General features: G+C 38.7%; 1 protein-coding gene across 2 annotated transcripts in view; it reads right to left on the bottom strand.

The window, feature by feature from the left end:
• The window catches only part of dennd2b (DENN domain containing 2B), a 50,593-nt gene that overhangs the window by 13,675 nt on the left and 20,109 nt on the right, over positions 1–16,809 (bottom strand). For both annotated transcript variants that reach the window (XM_058781112.1, XM_058781111.1), the window contains exons 3-12: positions 13,853–15,106; positions 11,740–11,876; positions 7,528–7,667; positions 7,076–7,291; positions 5,881–5,977; positions 5,718–5,762; positions 4,982–5,166; positions 3,820–3,929; positions 2,463–2,532; positions 293–370 (exon numbers count right to left, since the gene is read on the bottom strand). In XM_058781112.1, the coding sequence (XP_058637095.1) occupies positions 293–370; positions 2,463–2,532; positions 3,820–3,929; positions 4,982–5,166; positions 5,718–5,762; positions 5,881–5,977; positions 7,076–7,291; positions 7,528–7,667; positions 11,740–11,876; positions 13,853–15,106 (2,332 nt within the window). The remainder of the gene's footprint in view (positions 1–292; positions 371–2,462; positions 2,533–3,819; positions 3,930–4,981; positions 5,167–5,717; positions 5,763–5,880; positions 5,978–7,075; positions 7,292–7,527; positions 7,668–11,739; positions 11,877–13,852; positions 15,107–16,809) is intronic.

Genomic DNA, 16,809 nt, shown 5'->3' with positions numbered 1-16,809 from the left:
TGAGTTTTTTTCAAGATTGACGAAAACATGCAGATTAGATTTCCATGGAATATTATGATAACCAAGGCTGGATCGAGCATGGTTTTATACTTCTTCCTCACTTTCCCATGAGTGAAAGGTGGAAGTGAAAGAAATAATAGAAGTTTAATAGGCCAGAGAGAAAGACAGATGTGAGCTCCTCAATGCCAACACAAGCCTTGCTCCAGCTGTGCCCATGTCTGACAGCCAGCGAGATCGTGTGTGTGTGTGTGTGTGTGTGTGTGTGTGTGAGAGAGAGCAAACCTGAGCTCACCTTGGAAAACAGGTTGAAACAGCCCAGTCGGCTGATGACACAATACACTTCAGGAAGGCGAGGCCCTTTCCCACTCGGCTGCAGGTGCGGGGAAAAGATTACACAAGCAATTAAATCACACACATGAAGTAACTTGGGGGTTCGCAACACATGAAAGCATCCAGGTGATTTCAGTAAAATGCACAAGGTACTAAATCACATCAGTGAGAGGCAAAATTAAGAAGAAACCAGATTTGGGTGTTGCTTGCATATACAAAAGTCACCGGCATGATGCAAGGGTATTGTGGATGGTTGCCACTTGCCAGGGCATTTCTATATTGTCACTAAGATGTTCTGAATGCTTTTTAGTGTGTTGCTATGCAGTTGCTAGGGTGTTTCGGGTGGATGAGAACCCAGCCAAAAGTCTCAATGATATTCTGGTTATTAGATATGGTTTTGGCCCCTTGAAGTAAGTATATGAGATATGCATTTTATCATTTAGCAGACAATTAAAACGTTTGGGGAGTGTAACATTTTTTTTTACTGTTTTAAAATAAATATCTTATGCTCACCGGGGCTGCATTTACTAAATACAGTCTTTCTTTTTCTTAATACATTTTAAAATGTAATTTATTACTGTTCTTCAAAGCTGCATCAATCAGTCCAGTCTTCAATGTCAGGAATTATTCCAATATGCTGATTTGCTGCTCAAGAATTATTTCTTGTTATTATCAGTATTGAAAAATATCAACAATTTGCTGATCCCAATCTTTGGAACAGATTTCTCTTCAAAATGCTGCATATTTTAGATGACATTAATGTCAGTATTACAAGTGTTGTGGGTTGGGACTTGATAAGTATGGGCAATAGTGATGGTCGGTTTAGCAAGCACTACTAAGCTTGAACGAGGGAGACAGAGAGACAATAAATAGAGAGTGAAAGAGAGGAGAGAGAGAGAGAAAGAGCCACATCAAAGGGATTTAGGTGAGTTAACATGAGCACCATAGCTTCATGCTGTTGTAAAACAGGGGGATGGAACCATTAAAATAATCACCCCTTTAAAACATCGGCATCCTATGCTATATTTGATGAACTATGAGTTTATTATTCAGTTCATAACCTAAGTTAAACACATGAAATAGTGCATGGTTTGAGTGTAGAATGGATGGAAGTTTTAAAAATGGATACAGAATGTCCAGTGTAAACACAGCACAGGTGCAGTTCCATGAAATGAATGAGTTGTCACATGCAATTCACTAAACAATCAAAAGTCTGGCTATTTTCTAGGAGTCCAACCAGGTTAGTGTCTCTCAAAGCACACAAACACAAAGAATCCCCATTCCTCTTGTCCATATTAGGTATGCAATTCTCCTCTGCTGACTTTTTACAAATGGATGATTAATTCAAGCATGTGGAGCTGGGTTCAAATCCTCAGGAATGCCGCCCTCATGCCAGCCCCTGGACTTCCTCCCTGCAGGGAACACAGTCAACACTTCTCTCTCCACTGGGCCATTCAGAGCTCAAAAAGATGAGCTGAGAAAGAATAGAAGCTAAAGAAATCTCACAAGCCAATAATGAATCACTCTAAATCTAAAACTGAAAAACACAATGCCACATCTATAAAAAGAAAGTTCTGAACAAGCAACAGCAGTCATATTAACTACTACTAGAGCATATCGATGACACATTTCTCTTCTTTTATCTCCAGAACAAATGTTCAGATGTATAAAACAAACCACAGATAACCATTAACATGCACTTTAATGCAAAACCTATCATGAATAACGTATAACACCAATGTACAGAAAAGGCAGCACATTCCTAACTGCACATTCACAAATAAAACCCATGAAACATGCAGTTCATCACAACAGCCAAACACAATAATCAAGGCACACAAATATATGACCGAATCTTACGGTACAATGACATCTTTTGATGGTTTGCATTTCCATTCGTCTCCTGAGAAACTCTCATTAAACCCAAGGAGACACGTTTACGAGAATCTGTTTCTCTTAGAGCACAAAAAAGAGAGCAAACCAAACACTTACTCAAGTGACTGACCAAAACCTCTCTCCATATGCTTGCCCTTTAATTACAATGTGTGATGCAATATACAGTATACATATGGTTGCACTAACACAAACAAAGGGAGCAAGAAAAGCATCCATGATGTAAGAAAGAAACTCACCAGAAGCCGTCTGCAATACCCAAAGCGTCTACTGCCATCTTCTCCAGTGAGCATGAAAGAGAAGGTCTCACTGCAGCAAATCAAAGACAGCCATCATTAGTCCCCAAACCCCCATGTAGATCAGGTGATAAGTACAAAAATGTTTAAAACCACTTGAGAGGAAATGCTCTTGAGACCGATGACTTTGCCTTTGAGGTGTAACCACTGTGGTTAGAAGACTTTATCAGGCAGCTAAGATGTTTGCAAGAAAACCAAAGTAATTACTGAGAGTTTATGACATGGGGTATTTGATCGTGAATACTTGTTGAAGTTTAAATTGAAATGGTCATTTTTCAGTTCAGCTGGTGTACTGATTGTGCGATAGTGCTGTTCCTACGACCCAAACTAAACAATGTGGTTGTAATTGTCTTGATGGAAGTACAATTCAAACAAATCTCCAAAATTGCTCGTGAGGGTAGCTTGCTCTTTTTTGAGCTTGGTTTTTTGCAATTTTTTTAAATTGCTCTTTTTTCTACCAAATGTGACCGAAGCCACATGTGCTAATTTTGTACTTTTGCTTTACAATTATAGCATTAAATTGCTTTTTTTTATCAGTTAATATTGGATATATCAGATGATATGTGACCCTGGATCACAAAACCAGTCTTAAGTCGCTGGGGTATATTTGTAGCAATAGCCAAAAATACATTGTATGGGTCAAAATTATAGATTTTTCTTTTATGCCAAAAATCATTAGGATATTAAGTAAAGATCATGTTCCATGAAGATATTTTGTCAATTTCCTACCGTAAATATATCAAGACTTAATTTTTGATTAGTAATATGCATGGCTAAGAACTTCATTTAGACAACTTTAAAGGCGATTTTCTCAATATTTTGATTTTTTTGCACCCTCAGATTGCGGATATTCAAGTAGTTGTATCTAATATTTTCCGATCCTAACAAACCATGCATCAATTGAAAGCTTATTTATTCAGCTTTCAGATGACGTATTTGACACTTAAGATTGGTTTTGTGGTCCAGGGTCACATACTGGATATTTAATTGTGGGCACTCATTTCTGCCTGTTTTTAGATGATTTGTCATCTTCCAGTTCAAGCAGCAGATTTAAGCAAAGACGTAACTCTTTCAAAGCCCTGTAATAAAGGTGCCTTTTCCACCTCTATTATAGGACATTTTCATCTCAAGAACATAATTATATCATACTGCATACTTCATACTGCACATTATAATGCTGTGATGATTAACTTATTTTGTATAGATTTATAATATTGGCCATAACATGAAAAGAATTATTGGCTTTTCAATAACAGCCAGAATTTTAAACTCAGAGCATCTCATAGAAAAACAGTGATACCTGTTGTATTCAGACACCGGGCTCCAGTCTTTGGCATCTGGAAAGCAGAATTGTGGGATAGCCTTGAGTCTCTGTTCAGCTTCCCTCATCTGCTTGGTGAGTCTCTCTAACTGTGAGGGTCAGATGAAAAGACCTGTTAAGGAATCCATCTAATATATTTGCACAGCCTCTTTATAGTATCCCTTTACACCTTCATTACTATGTCAAGTATGTACAGAATATTTTTCTGCCCAGCAAGGGGTCAATCCTCAACTCCAACCATCACCCATGTCACCATCGGCCCTCTGTTCTAGTTTAGAAGCACAATAACGGGTTGACCCTCTCCAATGGGCAGAGTGTCAACATATTTCAGCCTCTCAAGGGAACACAATCACTAAAGCAAATCTCAGCTAATTAAATCTATCTCTGTAACTAAACATGATTGCTATGGCAACGATTTCCTGCTTTTTCCACTTATTGTCAATACGTCCAAAGGATAAGAGCTCAAAGCTGTATTTGCCTTGTTTCTAATTTGCATAATTACATTATTGTTCAAACATTTGGGGTGGGTAAGATTTTTTTAAATGTCTTTGCAGAAAGTCTCTCATGCTTACTTAGGCTGCATTTAATTAAATAATTAATTGTTTTATTTAAACTATTTAAAACGTTATATTTCATTTTTAAAATGTAGTTTATTTCTGCACCGTCTTATCACATGATCCTTAAAAAATCATTATAATATGCTGATTTGGTGCTCAAGAAACATTTCTTAATATCAGTGCTGCTTAATATTTTTGTGAAAAACGTTATACATACATTTCTTTCAGGATTCCTTGACAATAGTACTACTGAATAATACTCTTACTGACCCCAAACATTTGAACAGCAGTGAAAAAATCTGTTATCAAGTATCTAAACAACTACATTCTACCAACTGAACTGAACTGATTTTAATTCAGAAAGCAGTAAGGATTATTTACAATCGTATATCAAGACTTCATCAGGAAACTATTTGATAGCAACTCTGTAAGAAATGACCCTAAAAGAAGGTCGATAAAGGGATCCTTTAATAAACAGTGATGTATATCCCACTTCAAGTACCTGTCAGGAGACATCAGATGCTGTGCAGCATCTTAACTGTAAAACAAAAACAGCATCACCCCTTTTTATAGAGAATATTCACCTTAGGGAACTGGTAAGTGACTTCCGGAGTATAGGAGTTTTTGGTAGGCTTCTTCTTCAGTGAGACCACCACAAAGTACTCAAAGAGCTCCCTTTCCTGCCACTCAATCAACTGCAGCTCCAGAGTCCTGTAACTGGGAGCACGTCGCAGCATAGACTGCAGCTTCAGTAACCTCTGAGTGTGTGCTGCGTTAAAAAGACAAAAAAAATCCACACAATATTACAGGCAACATATATTGTCAAAGAACTGTGTTTGTATATTGTGTGCACATGGTTATTGTTAAATGATGTGAAAACTATGTTACATGAACATAATTTTAATGTTATTATCATGAAAAAAACAGTATGATAACAGACCCTGTGTGGAGCTTAGTCTCATCTAATGCTTAGGTCTAGATTTATTATGGTTTACAAAAAACTAATAAATAAAACGAATAAAAATGATTTTCTTCTACTGAAATAAATTACAAAAAAATCTAATTATTATATGAAAAAAGGGCTAAAACTAATAAAAATAAAAGCAAAAGCAAAAACTCTAATTCAAAACATTGCTAAATAAAATAACAGTATATTCAAAATATAAACACAATAATAGTATATACATTTTTGCTCAGTTTTGACATTTACTTGTGACAAATCACAGGGTCATGTGATGTTGTTTGCTCAAAGGACAGAGTCTTTGAGCAGCACTCAACTCAAACACATTGCCCACTCAGCCATACGTGCTGATCCCTCACCTTTGAACCTGTCATCAGAGTCACTTTCACTCTCGCTGTTGTCATCTACAAACAGAGAATAGGGGTTGTTTAATGTCAAAGGGTCAACTGGCAACATTTTTTGGTCTGAACATATACAACTGGGGCACATTCTGAGAGGTTACATCATGGTAAAAATCTTTACCTCTTAGAGACGCAGTTTCTATGTTTGAAAGCGAAAGCTTCTTCAGCCTCTTCTTGCCTCTTTTTGTACAGTAGATAGAGTTTATTCTTTGCACCACCTGATAGGGAAAAAGATGCATTGCAACAAATTGAAAATGACTTTTAAAACTGCCCCTTATCTACACATTCATCCAGGAATGTTATTAACTTATTAAGCAAATAATATTTTAAGGGCCTGCTTTTTTTCCAGACGGGAAAGTTATTGATTTTAGCTATCAGTGAGTTCCTAAAAGCCACTGGGACAACTCTATAGCAACTTGTAAAATGTCTTGAAAAGGGAAAAACAGTGAAACTAAATCTTTCAGTCCTTCAGGGCTTTTTTTTCCATTCTTGAGAGTGGTTATGTGAACTTGAGCAATAGATTCCATGTTTTTCTCTTTAAAACCCTGCAGCATATGAACATTCTGGGCATTAAAATTTGTGTGGTTGAAAGTGTTTTCCCTAAAAAGAACATTCAGGTGTAGAGGAAAAAGTAGCTGGAAGGCAGACTGGTATGCAAGACCTAGATCTGAGGAGTCAAATGTTAACTCTCAATGTTGGCAAAACTGTGTCAAGTTTACTGCCAAGGATTTCACTGTGGCGCATTGCAGTGTCCTTTTGTCCTAATGTCTTTTGTCACAATGCATCAGGCCACTCTCATCCGGTGCAGACATGGTGTAACAGTCCTTCGTTCTTTCAAGGGTTACTATTCACAACATCAGTACAAATGGAGTCTGAATATTCCCTTCTTATTCCAGGCATATGGCTCTGGAACTCAATTTCCCTTTCACTCTAAAGCAGGGTTTCCCAAACTAAGGTTGTTAAAGGGCAAGGGTGTCCAGGAACAGCACTGGATTGGGGAGTTGTTGAAAAACTAATAATTAAATCACAGAAATGTAAAACTGAAATTAATAGCTTTAACATAATTTCAAAATACTTATAAATTTAGAAAAAAAAAGATAATATAAAATATATTATGTTTACTTGAATGTCACGTAATCTTTAACAGACACCAGAGAACCGTGAATAAACAAATGTGTTGTTAAATGATTGAAATATTGTTTTAAAATCGATCAAAAAGAGGATGACACAAAGTTTAGGAAGCCCTGCCTAAAAATTACGCATCCATGTTCAATTGCTACACAGTCACTTCACTCCATTCTACCCTCATTGTTTACCTTGGGGACTCGTTTCTGCCTGTGGGAGGCCAATGTATCGGTGGAAGGGTTCAGGCTGTCATCTAATAGGCCACAGGGGGAAGAAGCCATGCCCAGCTGGGGTAGAAGCAGCATGTCATCATGGCTGTGCCTCTTAGACAGGCGGGATGGGCGCAGGCTCTTCCTGTCAGCAGGACCTGGCAGCCGCAGAGACTGACTACTTGGTTTAGAGGGCAGCTGGTGAGAGGGAAGTGGATAAGAAAACGAAAAGGTGCAGAAATGTGTAGTAAATCAAAATCTGTACAATTAAAAAGTGCATAAAAATACACTACAACATGTTGCTTCAACAAGTACTTCACTGAAGTTACTAAAAATATGGTGAATTAATTCATGTATATAAAGCATTGATTTAAATAAAAATCATATTGAAAGCAGGTGCTATCATCACTATCTTACACAGCGAAGGAAACTACCTGGGGAGGTGTAATGGACTTCCTGTCCTGGGAGGTCCACATCCTGTTGAGTGAGTCTCGGGACCTCTCAGGTAACAGGCGGGAATTTCTGGCCAGACATCTCCTCACTGGATCTACATCCTCATATGGATTCTCTTTCTCTGTTTGCAGAAGAGCAGAGGAGAGAGAGAGAGAGAGAGAGAGCGAGAGAGAGAGAGCACAACTCAGATTAAAACCAAACACCAGCTGCCCAGGAGCCGACTTAAAAGGTAGCAAGGTAACATGTCTTCTTAAGGAGTGAGTGGGAGGGAGACAAACTGATAGGTAAAGGGTGGGCAGAGGGTATGGAAGGCGGTGGAAGATGATAATGAAAAGAGGGAGCCGGAGGCACACAACGGGGCAGCTATTGAGTGCTGGGAAAAGATTATTCATGGAGGTTTACTGCTGGCGTGCTTGAAACTCAAGTGCATCGTCTCCAAAAACAGTTTCTGTTGGACATAAGCCTTTGGACAGCACTCTGTCTCCAGAAATAAGGGCCAGTGATGAGTCAAGATAAGAGAATGTAGACAGTGCAGATCTTTAGTCTGACTCTGCACAGGACTCCAAATAACAAATAAACTTCTTAAAGACAGCCTCTTGGTTAAAACGTGTTTAGGATGAATCTTATTTTTGCTAACATGTTTTCTCATGTAAAAGGGTGGATCACTTGTTCACCGAACACTTGAGGATATAAATGAGGTTGTGCTTTCCCCTTTAAGAAACTTTGGCAGACTGATAGGCTACAAGAAGCGAGGACAAGATGACCTGAATAGGGCCCACAAAAGTTTTTAACTCTAATGTGGAAGCATGTATGAAGCATCAACACATGCTGGTCTAATAAGCCTTTTTTTTCTAGTAATGCTAATAATTAAAATATGTATACAAACACACAAAATTAATAGTTTGTGAAATAAGTTTCTTATGCTCACTAAGGCTGCATTTATTTGATCAAAAATACAGTAAAAATAGTAATATTGTGAAAGATTATTGCACTTCAAAATATCCGTTTTATATATATCAGTAAGATTTTTAATGTTTTTTAAGGGAGTCTCTTCTGCTCATCAAGGCTGTATTTATTCAATCAAAAATACAGAAAAAACTGTAATATTGTGAAATCTTATTGCAATTTCTAATATTGGTTTCCTATTTTAATATATTTTAAAATAGAATTTATTTCTGTGATGCAGCGCTGAATTTTCAACATCATTACTCCACTCTTCAGTGTCAAATGATCCTTCAGAAATCATTCTAATATGCTGATTTATTATGAGTGTTGAAACTGTTGTGCTGCTTAATATAGTTTTTTTGGAACCTGTGATACTTTTTTCTTTGATTCTTTGATGAATACAAAGTTAAAAGAACAGCATTTATTTAAAAAATAAATTTTGTGTTACAATATACAATGCTATTCAATGCTAAGCAATCTTGCGGAATGAAAAATTAATTTCTTTAAAAATACGATCCTACTGACCCCAAAATTTTACTAAAAGTTATTATTACAATTATTTTAAAAATTTACAAAAATGATGCAATGTTACCAGCAGCATCCTATTGAAAAAAATCATGTAATATCTAGCTATTGCATCAGTTTGTCAGGTCAAAATAATAAAATCCTTTAATTAAAATCATTCTTTCCATGTCACCAATTCCTGGCTGTCAAGTCAATGTAATGAAACCAACCACTTGAATGCTGCCAGTTTCAATATGATGTAATAACAGTTGTGCACATCCCACACAAACACAATGCCCTACTTTTCTGTTTTTTTTTTTGTTTCTTACCGTAAGACATTGGCATATCACACATCTTTCTGCCCTGTTTCCCTCCACTAGATATACGACAGGTTCCATATTATAGAAACATCCTACCCTAAAATACTGAATGCTAATTTCAGTTGGGAACTTGGATCTTTGCAGATTACAAAAGAATTTGAAAATAGGACATTTGTGTAATACAGCTCCAGGTGCCCTACAAAAGAAAGCATTCAGATCTGCTCAATTCATGTTGCATCTTGTAGATGAAAACATTAGCACTTGTTCAACCTCTTTGTTATATGCTGCACATATTAACACTTTAGGACGATGTATCAAAAGTGCCACTAAGTAAACCTGGCCATAATACTCACAGTGTAATTTCTTGTGAAAAGCTTAAAAGGAGGCAAAAAGCTACCATACAACATAGTAATCAGCTACACAACAGCCTGACCTCACGACATGTACTGCTGAGATTTGCCCTAGTGCCATTAAGCCTGAGAGGCACAATGACAGGCCAGCAAATGCGCAGAGTGCTCTATGAGGCTCCCAAACGAAGCAATGTAATGACAGCATGCTGGAGAAATGATATGCCTCCCTGACCACTCACATACAGGAGGGTACTAATCAACTTCTCTACTTACAGGAGCTCCACAAAACACACAGACAAAAGGACAGAGAGCGGGCACCCATAACCAAAACACATACTGTGCTTCTGTTTACACAATAAGATTTCAAAGGAAAGGATGTTGAATGCTTGATGAGCAAGCGAGCAGTACACAATGTGAGTCAGACTGCCAATAAAAGCAACACAGCATACACGACCGTTTTATGGCCATTTAGCGGTCTTCCCAGGAGCACCATGCAGTCTTGTGAGATGAGGAATGGCCCTCAAAAGAAATGGCTTTGTGACATGTAAACAAGCAGAAGATGCTTTTTGCCTGATAGCAGAAGCTGGAAAACAGGAATGAAGAATGGACATTATTTTCAACAAACAATCAAGAACAATAATCTGACTGTTATGGCCACTTACAAGACCCTCAGTAAGGACTGAAGAAAGGAAGTGGCCTCTTTTGAAGATTGTATATAATTGTGACATGAATAGGTTTTCCAACAAGCGATTTATTTCATGGTAAATGTAATATGACTCTGCCATCTGGAGATGTTTGGCCAATCCATTATCACTATACTAATGTGCATTGCATATGGAGGATACGTCACAATCGCCACCAGACCAGACAGGCTTTGTGCCAAAATGCAATGTGATACCCTGAGATTTAACCTGAGAGAAGGTTGAAACCTTACATATGTATACCATAAATAATGTTTATGTTTTTAACATTTGGTGACATTTTAGTAACAAACAGAGCTAAAACCCTGGTGACAGCCTGAGAAAGCAAACTATCTGATGCGCTAACCACAGCCTGATGCTTCTGGAGACCACCCTTAGATGCCTCTGTCGGACTGTTACACCAATCCCCAGCTCAGTGGTTGGAGCACAGAGGCACATAGAGGCCATATATTTCTCTGGAACTAATCAACAATCGTAAAAATGTGCAACCGCAATGCTTGATCCCACACCCGAGGTGTTCGCTAGAACAATGGATCCTTTGTCAGGGGGAAAAGGCTAAGAGTCACCCACTTCCCAACCGCTAGAGACTCATGCACCGCCTGGACCCAGTGGCCATCATCATTTCAAGAACAATACGCAGCAAAGGCTGCATTTTTTGGCTGTAGAACTGATGTAATGACATATAAACTTCAAGCCTACCAACCCACAAACTCCTTCTGCTCGTTTGCCAACTAGGCACTTATTCAGCCAGACCACTTAACAGCACCTGATGCCCAAGCCTCATCAGCAATAGCAAGACAGAGATTTACAGTCTGGCCACAGGGCAAGACCCACCAACACTGTAACAATGTCAAGCCCCTAAGGGTCTGAGCATTAGTGCACACAGACTATTTCCTGCCAGGAAGGAATTTAGCACATAAAATCAGCCAGCGCCACATGCCAGTACTTCATCACTTTCCGTAGACAAAAAAAGAGAATTTAACCAGGGAGAAGAGTGCACAATCAGCCAACAATAAAATGGTACAAAATATATTACCGTTATCAAAAAAGTTATATATATATATATATATGTATATATATATATTTAGTACTATTTTTTTATTTTACACTATTACAAAAATATCTGTAAATGTTATATAATTAAAAAATATAAACATTTAAAATATTTAAAATCAATAAATATACAAATATATGAAATATTTTTAATTAAAAATAAAATTCTAAATATGAAATTTGAATATTTTTACACCATAAATGTTTTACAAATAAATATTTCTAACAATAAAGATCATTTTCACAATCAACAGTTACATTTTAGCCTAAAATCAAATGGAAGCAGCCAGGATCTATCACCAACTGTTGTCTGTTCTTACCCACTATGTCCTCATAGGCGTTCTCCTCGAGTGTGTTCTTGGAGCTGGGCCGACTGTGGTTCTCTGTGCCATTCTCTGTGGGTGAGGAAGGGTATGAGGAAGGCAGGCTGACAGCATCTTCTGACTCACACGATTCTCTAGAAACAAACGGAGATAACATGAAGCCACAGCTTTGGACATGACTCTTGCTGAACAAGTAAAGAGTTGTTCTTTTGGTATAGTTCAAGGCAAACATCTTTTAATTGGGTGATCACAATCAGGTCAGAAGATGCATCTTTCACTTATGAGGATCCAATTAAAACAAGAGAGGCTGCTTAAATGAACAACACTCGTACAGTTCTTGCCTATGCTCAGATGGTAATTTTTTGTTTATCTAGAAGAAACCAAAATGTATTTGCATGAATAACATGGCTGGAAAACTAACCAGAAAGTTGGAACCCCAAATTAGCACTTTGACATGACACAATCTATTTGCTTGCCTATAGTCTCTAAACGGTCGACTCTGGACCAGCCACAGGAATGTCAAACATGGGCTCAAATGTAGAGCAGTAGAAATGTTCCAGCACATGAGGTTCTCCATCACGAGAACCTGGCGGCTCTCCATACCCAGTAACTAGGCTAAACAATCCATCTGCCAAAGATCATTCACAAGGCCATGAGGAATATGAGCTATAAACAACATGAGAGCCCTCAAAAATCCAAAAAGCAACACCATGAAGCAGTGTTATATCAACTTAAAGAGAAGAGATGTAGCAAAGTCTCTGAGGTCTTTGAACCTCCAAAACATTTCATTTTCTGTGTTCTTCCATCTCACCCTGTTAAATGAACACTGATGGGTTTCTAAAAATATACTCAAAAGTGTTTTATGGTTTTGTTGGTAAGTTATCACTGATGCTATTTTTGGATTTCTGAACTAAATTTGGAGAAATAAATATTATTAAGCATTGCCCGTTTCAGAAGTGTCAGTTTGAATCTCAATGTAAAGATCAAAGAACGGAAAAAAGATGACGTGTGCTATACACAGAACAAAACAGTGCAATTGTGTAACATTTGACAGCAACAAATTCACCTAATATGGTAAAATTATGAAACCCTGAGAAAACGAGCATCTCCATGTTGATCTCTGCTTGCCGTCAAATGCCTGACAGGAAATTTCATTTTGCTTACTTGATTTGTAACATAAGAATCTGTGAAACTGCAGGGGCCAATTCACTGTGAGAGACTATGTAGTCAAAAACAAAAGCCAATAATTCAAAGTCTAGAACTTTATCAACAAAACAAATGCTTGGCCTGTGGTCCTTATCCTTTTCAACATTCTTGGGACAAGTTTTATACACTTCATTATCCAAGAAAAATAAATGATCTCTTCTTTGTGGGGGAACCAACTACGTGGAAGTACACAAATTCATTGCTTCTCAGTAATTTTTGCCACAGCTGACATGTTTTTTCTTCATGCAACACAAATCTGTCTGTCTAGTCTTTAGTTTGGATTTATTGAAAGGGAGCTGGATGAAAAAATGCATACACAAATGTAAAATGATTAATGAATAATATTTGAATATGCGTGAATAAATATTAGATGTGAGAACAGCACTTTTCAATGGAAAACAACTTACGTTTTAATTTGTTCATCACAACAAACTAGTGTGCTATATCAAGCTTTAAAAGGACAAAAAAGTATAATAAATGTAGTCCATATGACTTGTGTGCTATATTGCATACAAGTCATATGGACCACTTTTATTATACTTTTTTGTCCTTTTAAATTGTGATAGACTGTGATAACTGTATGCATGCATTGTATGGAAAAAAAATCTATGTCAACCTTCTGATAAGCTTTTGCCCTTCCCAGAAGAGAGACATATTAGTTTGGAACAACATGAGTGCGAGTAAATCATGAGAGATTTTTCATTCTTGCGTGAAGGTAATAAGATCCCAGCTATTAAAAGGAAGGTGCCAATTTCATTCTCACAAAGAACAAGTCATGAGCAATCACCATTACCCCTAAAGCACTTATCCCCAAGTGGCTTTGTGTACCTGCTACATGGTCCTTTGGTTAAATTAATCTGCCAAAAACCACACGCTACTACTGGAAGACAATCATATTTCTCACCTGTCTTGAGTCTTCTTAGGCAAGCTTTCATCTGCCTTGGAATTTCTCATTATAGCAGGTGCTGGGGTGGAAGGAAGTGGAGGTGGAGATTCAGCGGTGGGAGGTAGTCCATTACCAGGCAACAAGCCTCTGTGGTTACGGTTGGCATCATACTCAAATGTTCGTTTGGGTTTGGGCAAAGGGTTCACTGTAATTCCAGGAGAGTCCTGTGCAGAAGGAAGTTCTGGGCTCTCTGACCTGGTAGAGCTGATGCTGAATCTCTGCTTGAGCTTAGAGAGTCTTTCAGACCCTGGAGAAGCTTCGGGTTCGGTGGCCACGGAGCAAATGCTGCTCCGCTTGCTGCCACAAGTGCTGTCCAAGTCCTCTGTTCCACTTATGGTGAAAGACTTGTGTCTGGACTTGTCAAGGCCGTAGCAATTACTAACATACTGCGGAGGAGATGAAGAGGGACTTTCCTTCAAGGCCTGTTCGATTTTTTGAATGCGGCTGAGCACGGCTGAGGTCTCCTTGCGTGCCGAGAACGTGCGGAGGAAAATCCCAGAGGACTCTGTCTTCGAAGGCCTCTTCTGGAACCTTACAGGAGCTTCTCGATCCGATACGTGCTCATCTTCCTCAGTCTCAGGGTAGGAGCACTCGGAAAATGCTGTGCTCATCCTCCTCACAGCCTTAAAGTCAAAGGTTTTCTCGCTGCAGGGTGAGGACAGCAGGCTTGTGCAACCCTCGCTACCACCTCCAGGCCTCTTCTCCAGGCAAAGGCTCATCCTAGGCAGAGCCGCATTCCGACCCTCCCATTCTGAGATCTTTTTGCGTATGGCAACAGATGAGGTGCAAGTCCCTGTACAACTAAGTGAGAGCGTGCGCTTGTGCCCAAGCTTGGTTGTAGGTCCTACTGAAAGAGTACTCCAGCTGAGGGGTCTAGAATTCAATCCATCCCCCACAGCAGGGGCCTGTTTTGGCTGGTTCTCCTTCTGATCCTGGTTATTGCCACTTGGTGGGTTATGGATGGAGAGCCTCTTGTCCAGACAGCTAATACTCCTAGATTTGGTGAGCCTGCCTTGGCATTCAAAGTCAGTGGAGAGCGAGGCGCCACTTCTCAAGCTGGCAGTCTTACAGCTCCAGTTCTTTTGGGTCCTGAGTTTAGCGTCAGTTTTAGCGTACCTTCCCTGCTGACTGGCGTCCTCACTGCCACTGAGGTGAGAGGAACATGACTCTTTTCCAGTGGTAAGAATTGGAGGCGGGGACACAGATTGATACCTGAGACAAGAGTAAATCAGAGGAAAGAGTCAGAAACCCTCCAACAAATTGTGCTTGGTACAGCAGAGTGTTATTTCCTCACAAACAGTGACCGTGAGAACACTTATAATCACTGGTTACTACAAAAATGTGTTTTAATCAGAGTAAGTCATTGGGACAAGTAATGCAAAAGGAAAACAGATTTCAGATAAAAGCAAATGTCAGTTATGTCTAATATGGGAAAGAGCAATAACAATCTGACATAAATTTGGCAGTGCCAATGCAAACAGAACGACAGTATAAATGAATATATGGATTCCTCCACACAATCACTTTGGAAATCATTTATATGGACCTCACAAACAAAAACCATTTAACCATTAGACTTGAGAGATATAAATGAACTTACCCTCACTAACCCTCACCGTACGTCCCCTGTAGCAACTGTTTCTCTTTGCATACATGTCAACCTCAACCTCCACATCATTCCCAGGCCCGTTGTTCACGGAGCAAACAGACGCTGCTCACTGCTGAGCAATGAGATGAAAAACTGTGCTGACCTCATTTCAGTCTCCTCAGACACACACACTTTCTCATCCACCTAAAAATCTAATGCCGCTCATGAGCTTCCAGGAACTAGAACTCGACTTGGCCCACACCTCTGTGAAATTGAGGCAGGCAGATCTGATGTCACAGCGGTGGTTAGAATAACAAGTGCAAGCTGGGAGGAGGCCAAGAGTATGATCCAGGGTGCAGGTTGGGACAGATCAACTAAAAACCTCACCATAACGCCCTTCCCTAAAAAAGGGAAAACGTCACACCACCTGCAGACTCACAGATCTTGCATGGAAATGAGTGTACAATCACATCATCACCAAATATTACAAGCAGACACGTCACATCGGTTGTCCGTAGACACTTGTGATTTACACAATCTCCTGTACCCAACGTTTACAAAGCAAATTAATTTTTACAAATAAAACACAATTTTGTGTTCTAAATGGTCCAAAGGTTCACCCAACAAAGGCATTAACTATGCTGCCATCATCAGTTTTATTTTAAAACCACTAAATTCTACATTACAATCTATAGTGGAGAAAGTCAAACATGTTTAAAAAGTACATAATATACATATAAATACATCTACACTACCATTTGAGATCAGAGAGATTTTAAAGGCAGTTAATACTTTTATTTAGCAAGGATGCATTAAACTTGTCAAAATAGAAAATTATTTTCTTACAAATGCTTTTCTTTTATCCTGGCTTCCAAGAAAATATTAAAGGGATAGTTCACCCAAAATTGAAAATTCTGTCATTAATTACTCACCCTCGTGTCGTTCCAAACCCGTAAGACCTTCGTTCATCTTCGGAACACAAATTAAGATATTTTTTAATGAAATCTGAGAGCTCTCTGACCCTCCATAGACAGCAAGGATATTACCACGATCAACGCACAGAAACATAGCAAGGGCATCGGTAAAATAGTCCATGTGACATCAGGGGTTCAACCGTAATTTTACGAAGCTACAAGAATACTTTTTGTGCTCAAAGAAAACAATAGTAGCATAATTTATTCAGCAATTTTTCTCCCCGAGTTAAAGTCTTCCACCATTTTGAAGAGTACCCCAGAATGTAATCAATGTAATGAGCATTGTTTACGTTCAGCATGCGCACGCTGTCTACTGAACGTAAACAATGCAGATTACATTCAGCGAAATCGTG

The sequence above is a fragment of the Onychostoma macrolepis genome, chromosome 07 (genome assembly GCF_012432095.1).
Source record: "Onychostoma macrolepis isolate SWU-2019 chromosome 07, ASM1243209v1, whole genome shotgun sequence".
NCBI lineage: Eukaryota > Metazoa > Chordata > Actinopteri > Cypriniformes > Cyprinidae > Onychostoma > Onychostoma macrolepis.
The sequence above is the reverse complement of the archived record's forward strand: the minus strand, read 5'-3'. Positions and strand labels throughout refer to the sequence as shown.